This window comes from Haemaphysalis longicornis, unplaced genomic scaffold (genome assembly GCF_048455015.1).
Source record: "Haemaphysalis longicornis isolate Haplotype H1 unplaced genomic scaffold, Haemaphysalis longicornis Haplotype H1 scaffold_4, whole genome shotgun sequence".
In the NCBI taxonomy this organism is placed as follows: domain Eukaryota; kingdom Metazoa; phylum Arthropoda; class Arachnida; order Ixodida; family Ixodidae; genus Haemaphysalis; species Haemaphysalis longicornis.
In genome coordinates, this window is record NW_027526361.1 from 20,893,978 (window position 1) to 20,903,472 (window position 9,495).

The 9,495-nt window shown below is 48.8% G+C and overlaps 1 protein-coding gene across 1 annotated transcript in view; it reads left to right on the forward strand.

Moving 5' to 3' along the window:
- LOC144179686 (homeobox protein BarH-like 1) overlaps positions 1-7,692 on the forward strand; it is a 30,867-nt gene extending 23,175 nt beyond the window's left edge. The window contains exon 3 of the mRNA XM_077708134.1: positions 6,744-7,692. Within this exon, the coding sequence (XP_077564260.1) occupies positions 6,744-6,953 (210 nt within the window). The 3' untranslated portion in view covers positions 6,954-7,692. The remainder of the gene's footprint in view (positions 1-6,743) is intronic.
- The last annotated feature ends 1,803 nt before the right edge of the window (positions 7,693-9,495 follow it).

A 9,495-nucleotide genomic window follows, 5' to 3' on the forward strand; every position in this document is an offset into this window, starting at 1 on the left:
CCAACTATACGCGATCCAGCGGCTCGAGGAAGCCCTGGGCCGGCAGAAGCGAACGGGAGACCCTCCTGCTGGGGGAGCGCTCCCTAGTAGCCGAAGCCAAGGCCTGGGTACCCCTTGAGGCCCAGGGTAGGCGGGGGCGGTGAAGCCCTGCGTGGTGAATCCCGCCCCCCTCGCAGGATTTATTAATAAAGGTCATTTTCTCTCTCTCTCTCTCTCGAACGCCGCTGTCGAAACCGCTCTCGTAGAAGAACCGCCAATTCCAAAATGGCACCGCAGGGCTCCCAAGATCTTGACAGCTACCCCGTACTCTCCGAAACGATGGTGTCTACAATGCCCAAAGCAGTCAGCTTCGCGAGCGACACAGATAGCTACGCCTTCAAGGCTTCCATGGGCATCCATGCCAACATAGAAGGGGAAATCGCTGCTCTACGAAAAACGATAAAGGAAGCGTTTCGGCGTCTCACACGGCTCCTGTCCCAGCAAGTATCTATACAAACACCTCACCAAACCCGGGACAACGGAGCCTACAGGACGACCCCCTTCAGCTGGTGCGTGCAAACGAACAACGACCTTCGTCAAAACCACGACGTTCTACCCCAAACCGACCTGCTTCCAAGACAACAGGTTCGAAATCATGGCATAGCCATGACACGTCATTGTCATCACAGCCTGCAGCCCCTGAAACAAATATAAAAAACAGACACGGTGAAGCAATAGGGAATGAACGATTGAATTCTGAGGTGCCAGCGACTGTACAAAGCGTGTCAACCACCATCCAGAAACATGGTCAAGTGCTTAAAGATCTTGCCCAGCAGCACGCACTGGCAACAGAAGCACTTGACAGTTTGGGAAACAAATTTGAAATGATTATGACGCAGCTGGGCACGCTGACTTCGGAAGTCGGACATCTTAAATCGACCCTGGAACGCCGGTAACGGCGACGTTCATACGCTAGCCTTTCTTGTTCACCTCGAAGCCGCCAGGATGACCGCAGCCAATAGAGTCCTGCAATGGAACTGCCGTAGCCTCCGAGCTAATGGCGCTGAATTGAGCGAAAGGTTACGGACCATGCATTCACCACCCCTGGTACTTCTACTTCAAGAAACCAGGGGTACAACCCCCAGTATAGATGGATACCGCGCTTACTTCCAGCCAAGCATTCTTCGTGATGGAAAACTTGAACCCACAGCACAAGCGGCAATTTTTTTCAGCAGAAATATTCGGCACTGTCAGCTGGATACTTCAGCATACTGCATGGCCTTCCAGGAAGTCGTAGCAGTACGCATTGACTTGAACTCGCCACAAAAGATAATTTTAGTGTCCCTATACTTACGTCCCAAAACGGGACGCTCCAACAGGGGTGATTTCGCTTGGATGACGCATCTACGCTCCCTTTTTCCCGGTGACGCCATCCTCATTGGAGGGGACTTTAACGCTCCTGACGTTATCTGGGGATACCCTCGAAACACCCCCAAGGAAGCTCAGCTGGAGCATGAAGCCCAAGCAGCCAACCTTACCTTGGTTAACGATGTTGACATTCCCACTAGGACGGCACTGCACTCTTGTCAAAAGGGTACCACACCGGATCTCACGTGAACATCACATATCCAAAAGTTTAACTGCGCGAAAGACAAATGCAAGAAAGGACACAGACGAGCGCAGTTCTATCTGTGTCCTTTCTTGTATTTGTCTTTCGCGCAGTTAAACTTTTGAAAATGAACCCCTTCCAACTCACCCAGCTGTCTCTCATTCTAATGAACATCACATAATCTCTGTTCTTCGTGGTCCTGTGAAAATTACCCATGGGGCAGTGACCATTATCCTACATGGGTCTCGCTAAAACACGGGCCGAAAAAGCGTGAACGCAAAGTCCGATGCACGGATTGGAATCTTTTTCGACAGCATCTAGCCGACCCCTCTCCCACCTCTAGTGAGATCAGTGCACTCGTGGAGGCTATGCAGCAAGCGATGATTCTTGCAACTCAAGAAATAGACCTTCCCGAAGAACTTCCCACCCCAGACAAACACATGTTAAACTTATAGGAGACACGAGAACAACTTCATGTGCAATATCTTGCCAATGGCTGCAGATATAGAGATCTCTTGAAAGTGCGCCATAAAACTGCACAGATAAGACGGCATGCTAAAATGGTCGCAAGAAACCGCTGGCAAACGTGCATCGTTCAGCAACAAGACGGGACTACGTTCATCTTTCACAGCGTAAAAAACACGGGACACAAGTAAGAAATGGACACCACATACCTTGTGGAATACCTCCAAGGCTTTGCAGGGAAAGACAAAGACTCCCAATCTCGTTCGCACAATTGCACTCAAGCAAAACAAATCGATCATGGAAATCACGCACGAGGCCGCACAAGCCTTCTTCCCACAACCCGCTTCACCCCCTCCTGACTCTGTCTATGCTCTGGACCTTGATGTGGATGAAACTAACCATCTAGAGAGTCCGTTCATGATGGCCGAATTAGTCCGGGCTTTGGATCAAGTCCGGGTCAGAAGTTCACCTGGGAAAGACGGTATTACATGGACAACTCTTCGAAACCTCTCCGAGGACAGTAAACAAGCCCTCCTTAAATCGATAAACCACATATGGGTCACTGGCCACTTGCCACCACACCTTAAGCATGCCGTCATCACGCCGATTCCTAAAGCAGGCAAAGATCCGAGTACACTAACTTGAGCCCAGTTTCTTTAACCCCTACCATATGCAAACTCATTGAAAGAATGTGTGTCAATCGTCTGAACCACCATCTGGAATAGTCCACCAGCTTCTTTCACCCTGCACAAACCGGGTTCCGCCCAAACATGGGCACCTCTGACAGCCTTTTTCTACTTCGAAGGATTTGGGCAAACATAAAATGAATATACCGCACAATTTGGTCGCGGTAATTTGAAGAAGGCATTCGATACCGTCACTCATGAAGCCATTCTGAGTGCTCTTGAAGATGCCTACCCTGAGAAATGAATGGTCAACTTAATCAAAAGCTTCCTATGTGGCCGTACATACGAGGTAAATAATGGGAACTCAACCTCAGGAGTGTGCAGCAATAATGTCGGCGTACCACAAGGATCGGTAATTTCCCCGATCCTAGCTATTCAACGTGGCCATGAGACGAATTGCCACAGCGCTTGAGAAGGATTCCACTTTTACAATATACGCGGACGATGTAACACTGTGGACAGAATCAGGCGATTACGAAAATACTGAACGGGCATGTGAGGAACTCCAGAATGCACTTCTAATAGTTGAACAGACAACTGGCCCCACTGGCATGCAAGTCTCACCTGAAAAAACACACTTTCTGATGGTAGGGGGCTACTCAATCGAAAAAGAAAAGGTGGCCCTCACACTGCAGGGTGGCACCTTAACACATCCCTCTGACGGTTGGATCCGAATCCTTGGCATACCTATACATACGCAAGGTGGAGGCACAACATGGCTTGACCAATTGACACCAACGTGGAAGAAACTACTACTGATCAAGCGCATCTCTAACAAGTTTGTGGGCGCCACAAACGACGTTGCACGTACACTAGTGCAGACAGTTCTGGTATCGAAGGCATGTTACGGAGCCATTCACTACCGCCTTACTTAAGTGCAGATGAGCAAATTGGAAAGTTTGTACCTGCAGGCCCTGAGGGTAATCACCGGGCTACCCCATCATACTAAAATAGAGAGCTATACCGGTACAGCCACCGTCCTCCGCTCCATAAAATTGTAACTCACCGGACACAAACGGATCACGACAGGCACCTACTCACAGCCCAAGGTCAACGTCTGTTGGAACTCAACGACCGCTCCTTCAAAGCTACAGCGTTCGAACCAGCCATACCTCCATGGGGAGATGTACTGGTTACCCACTCGAAGCCGTTACCAACAAAGACCCACAAGACTAGCCACACCCATCAACGAAAGACACAAGCGACTTTCACGTGTAATGTACAATCAATAGGCGCTACTAGTTACACAGATGGGTCCATGGACGAAACTCGCCTCCTCATAGCACTTGCTGCAACCGACATAAGCCGAACGAGCACGCAGTGTTTCTCAATTAATGATCTCATTTCCACTACTGAACTCGAACTGCAAGCCATCCTCCTAGGTGCCCACACGATCCCAGACGTTATAGCTGAAAATACAACTCGAGTTATAATCTTCACGGATAGCCTCGAAGCCATCAAAGCGTTACGCACTCCACCACGACGACACACTACGCCTCATTGTATAAAAGAACTCTGCGGAACCTTCCAACGTGTCCATAACATCGATATACGAGTGCAGTGGATACCTGGCCACACAGGTAACCCCGGGAATGAGGAGGCACATAGACTCACGAGGGAGACAATTCTCAACTACCCCTCGGAGTCTACAGCGCCTGCTCTTTCACATAAGCCTTCCCCTGAGGAACGCAGGAAGACACTTCGACAAGAAAGGAAGAAAGAACTCAAAGCAACGATTCCCGAGCTACAGCAACCGATACCCCGCAACATCCCACGAGCTGCACAAGTTGTTCTAACAAAGGCCCGCACGGGTTACGCCCTTACGGAAGACATCCTAGCTCGCTGGGAACACTACCGCCAACACAAGAACGCACAAGTTCCACCAGACCGGCTTCTGTGCTCCCTGTGCCACCCACATAGACCGACAATCAGCCACTTGCTGTGGTCATGTAGGGTCCTGGAAGGAATCCGAGCAAGGCACAATCCCCCTGGCGTCACATTTATGGAGTATTGGCTCTATCCAATGAATAACGCCAACGACGTGCTACTTGGACTGTGGGCCTTCGTGAAGGAGGCCCGCTTCGTCAATAGAACTTAAGCTTTATCGACCCTGAACCCCTTCCCCTATTTCCCCCAACAGGCCAGAGTGCCATCCTTTCTATAATAAATTTATTCATTCATCAGTCATTGTTTCCTAGATGCTTTCAGTAAAGTTGCCTGATGAAAAAGAAATTCATAGTGCCATAATGGGCATTATAAGTCCAGCAGGCCTGCGAAAGTCACGTTATGACTGGTTTCGAACTGCTTAAAAGAATTTTTATTCGACAAAAATTTTCTTTCGTTGCTGCTTCAGGTAGCGCCCACTGAAGAATATATACAAGAAGATTTATATACAACTTACCACACTTACGTTTGAATACGCCTGTTAAGCAAAGCGGAAAAAAAGAACGCGCTGGAGCAAGGCCAGTATCGCGTGATTCCGCTACAGGAACGCGAAGAGATATCCGTGGGAATCCCAGCCATCCGCGCACACGCACTCGTAATGTATATGCACGCACGTGCGATAGCGCTTAGCAGCACCGACGCTCAGCACTGTTCATAGCACCGCAGGAAGCAGTGCTGAGGCGGCTTTTCTTTCATCGGGTTTCCCGACAACAACTAGTGTTGCTCTTTCCTGCCCTGGCGGCTAAGGCGTGTGGCGGAGGCCACGGTTTCTACCCTAGGCTGCCATAGTTCGGTTGCAGGCGAGCTAGTAAAGCTTTCGTTTGACGCGGAACTTGATGCCTGCTAATAGAGCGCACTCCGTCTTAGCTGAGTCGGAGCACTGCGTTACAGTAGCCGACCGTTTTTCGAACTAAAAAAATTCGGATTTTCTGGATATTCCGGACTCTCCCAGGGAGCGGCCAGTTGTCGCATAAGAGTAACGCATATGAACAATGGATACTTCGGACAAAATACAGCCAAAAGTTCGATCTTTCGGATAAAATTTTTCGCGACTGAGACACGGTAGAGTGTACTAGCCACGGTGCGAGTCCAGGACGCCACCATTTTGAATCCTAAGCCACCTGGCTAGCTTCGGATTGGATAGGAATTGGCTTGACTCCCACCGTGGTAACAAGCTTTGATCTTAGAGGCCATAATTTTGCCTGTAGACTGCGGCGGAAGCAATTTCAAAAGACGGGAACGGGTCATACGTGGAGGGTTGCAAGGCAAGGGACCATTCGCGACTTCTTCAGTCCTATTCAAATGAAAGACCGCTCGTTTTTGCGATTCGCGGATTTTTTCGGACTCCTCTTTTATTCGGACTATTTTTCGTTCCATTCCACGTCCGAAAAGTCGGTTGGCTACGGTATATGATTCGTGGCTTGCACGTTGTTTGAGTAGTTAGACTTGCGATTTTAGGGGCGAAGCACCTTAAGGCCAAGGCTTGTCCGGCGTCCGCGTCCGTGCTCACGGCACAGCACCGTGTAAATCGAAACAACTGTGAAGAAAAGGTACACAAAAGGTTAACAAGAACAAAATAAAAGGTTCACAAAAGGTTAGAGAGAGAGAGAGAGAGAGAGAGAGAGAGAGAGAGAGAGAGAGAGAGAGAGTGCGCTCCTGGAGAGCCGTGCTGCGCATGCGCGAGGATCATTGGATTGGATTGTATTGTATTAAATTGAATTGTATTGGACTGTATTGGATTGGAAATCGTTTTAGCAGCAGTAAGCATTCTCACGGGTGATTTACGGTAAGAACGATCCCAGTCTTTCGCCCACTCGTCATGATTCACTTCGTGGAGATGCATGATATTTTAATAATTGCTCTGGGTGTTGCAGCGCTGACGTTGTGTAGAAAAATAACTCGGTGACTTAAGCAATACTGCAGTGCACCTGCGGCGATCATCGCGCTGTCACTGCCCACCCAGCTTAAGGCTTTGTTCTCGTGTGCGCTAGACGAAGCTTTTGTTGGCAGCACGTGCCCGCTGCATACACGACCGGTCTTGTCTCCTCCTTGTTACGCAGGTGATGCAGGGCGGATGCGCTGTGCCGCCCACGAAGCCCAAAGGCCGCCCCAAGAAGAACTCCATCCCGTCCCTCGCCCAGTGCCAGCAGGCGCAGCGGCAGCAGCTCGCCATGGCCGCGCGCCAGCAGTCCGGAACCGCCGAGCCGGCCGTCGTGCAGATCGGGCCGATCTCGCCCTTCGACGCGCGCGGCGCCACCACGGGCTACTAACGAGAGCCGGCACTCTTCTTCTCTCCCCTCTCGTCGGCTGGAGCCTCCACCAAAACTTCGATGCCAAAGCTTCTTGATACTCAAGAAAGTCGTACACCCCTCCTATAAATCTCGAGGGTTTTCGTTTTCATCAGTAAGCGAAGTTGTCTAAGATTAAACTAGTAGTTAGTGAGAATGGTCATTGGTGGGATTTCGCTCCCAATAAGCCTATTTCATTTAATAAGGCAAAACATTCGGTTATCTTAGTTGTAAAGAAGAGAGTTGCGGGATTCGAAGTTGTGACGAAGGCTGTACCGGTGAGCAGGCAGACCATAGACAGATAATTGGGCTGGAACCAAAGAACCTGTGCATTTATGCACTTATCACAATATTTGTAGGCAGAAATAAGTTTAGTACATGCGCTTATAGAGCTCTCCTACGCTTTGGGCCGTCTTTGCGTTAAGTCGTTGATGCAATTTTGCTAAGGACGTGTCCTGACTAAAACACGAATCCTAATTGGAGTTTTGGTTAAAGCAAACCTTGTTCTAATTTTTTTTTATTGGAGAACGTCATGATTTGCAATTTATGGCTCAAGTGACCATCCAGATAAACATGTTTAACGCACTGATGAGAGGTATAAGTCAAATTGAAGATACTGCCCAGGAAGCACCTTCATCACCACCTCAGAAGATAAAAAGCGGTCGCTGGTGTTTGCCATTGATTTATCATTTTATCGTTTCGTTGGGATAAAGTTTGTGTGGCCACGCTATAATGATTGATGTACGTTTATACAGGTACTTCTTAAATCAAACCTTCCTGGACAGGTGACACGGCAAACGTCGCACGTGGTGTTTAGGTGGTAATCATTGAAAAGTTTAGCTGTCAATTTCTTCGCTTGGCAACACTAGAAACGGCCACGGACATGGCCGAAGCACTACGTACATGGCGCGGGTTGTGCCACTGCGCCCGCACGCCGAATAAAAAAAAAAACACCGGCGTGCGTCGTCTGCTCCGTTTCAACCTGATTCTCAACGGTGGTGTCAACAGAGGTGTTATTAATCGCACTCACATTGGACTCGAGGCATGAATTTTCGTTCGGTGGGGTAAAGTTTAGAACGTTCAACACAATTCAAACAAACAAACAAACAAATCATGTGCTTAGCACGGACAAGTACCGCCATCCCGTGGAGCCCGGCATAACCAGTAACGGCGCACTCACATGGTTGCTTGCATGCGTGCCTCGCCAGTGAATACAAGCTATAAACAATACGATTCCCACACCATGGTGTTGCCGACGAGAGCAGCGGTCTTTTAATGCTGGTTTCGACGCCATACATGCAGTCGAGTACTTGTTCCTGGCAACCGACAACGTTTTATTAGTCAGTTCGGTAAAAAGGGTATTTATTTATTTATTTATTTATTTGCTTGCGCCGCCAATTATGGTAGCATTTTCATGTCCAATATTCGGGGACATCCTATAACTTTCATAACTGCTCAACTGTTTTTCAGCGTTCTGCTAAGTTCTTCCTCACAGTTGGCATTCAGACAAAACTTTGCTCTGAGTTCATTATCCAGTTTCAGATGCAGTGACACCAGGTTCCAGGGAGACGGAAACTGTCAGCCGACTGTTTGCACAAACATTTTACAGCACTTTTGCAACGTTCTTCTGCCAAACAGTATTCAGAATGTTGTCTGTGTGCCCGGGCCCCACCGGGTTAGTGAGAGGAGGGCGCTATTCCCCAAAACGCTGGGCATATAATGCTGACACGTCGTAATGTCGAATTCTCGCAGACAACCGCAATAAACGGCGGGGCATAATTACCGTCTATCCTGCGTTGCGGTTGTATCCTTGTGGTAGGTTTGTATTTTTGGTCTTTCAGCATTTTTTTTTCGGTGTGTGCTCATGTGCGTGCGTGCTGTCTTTCTTCTGCTCAAAGGTGGGTAATTATTCTGACTCAGAAGCCTGACAACAGGGCAGTGATCACTCTCCTCGCTCTCCCTATTAAATTATTGTTGTTTTTCTTTTCGGTTCCCCTGCGTTGTGAATTCGTGGACTCCGCCTCAATTCTTCATGCACGGAGAAGAGGCTTACGTGCGTAGCACAATGGGCATCTTGGACTGCCCCTCGCAATTTTCGAGGAATAGCTAAACGCATTCAAAGGGGTCAAACAACAGCTGTCCGAGTTCGGGAGGAGTAAGGCAGCCTTCGTGCAGATAGCCCAGATAACAAGAAAGCAACGAGGCAGAATGAGGCGCTAATTGTGAGCAGCACGAAACACCTGGTAATAAGTTTTATAATTTACTCTGCGAGGTATGCCTCGTACAGAAGACACAACAGGACGAGCGATGTCTCTCGTTTCATCTTCTGCGCCCCGTCTGCTCTGCGAAGTTATAACAAAGGTACCTGCAAGCAGTGAAACGTATGGTTAGTATAGTCATTACGAGCAGCTGGGCCTAAATGGTCGCAAAACAGCTAACCAGCACGTTTCATGGATTTATTCGCGATTATGCCCGGCGAATACGGCCAGATTTTTTTAAGGGATTAGTTAAAGCTGCCGTCCTG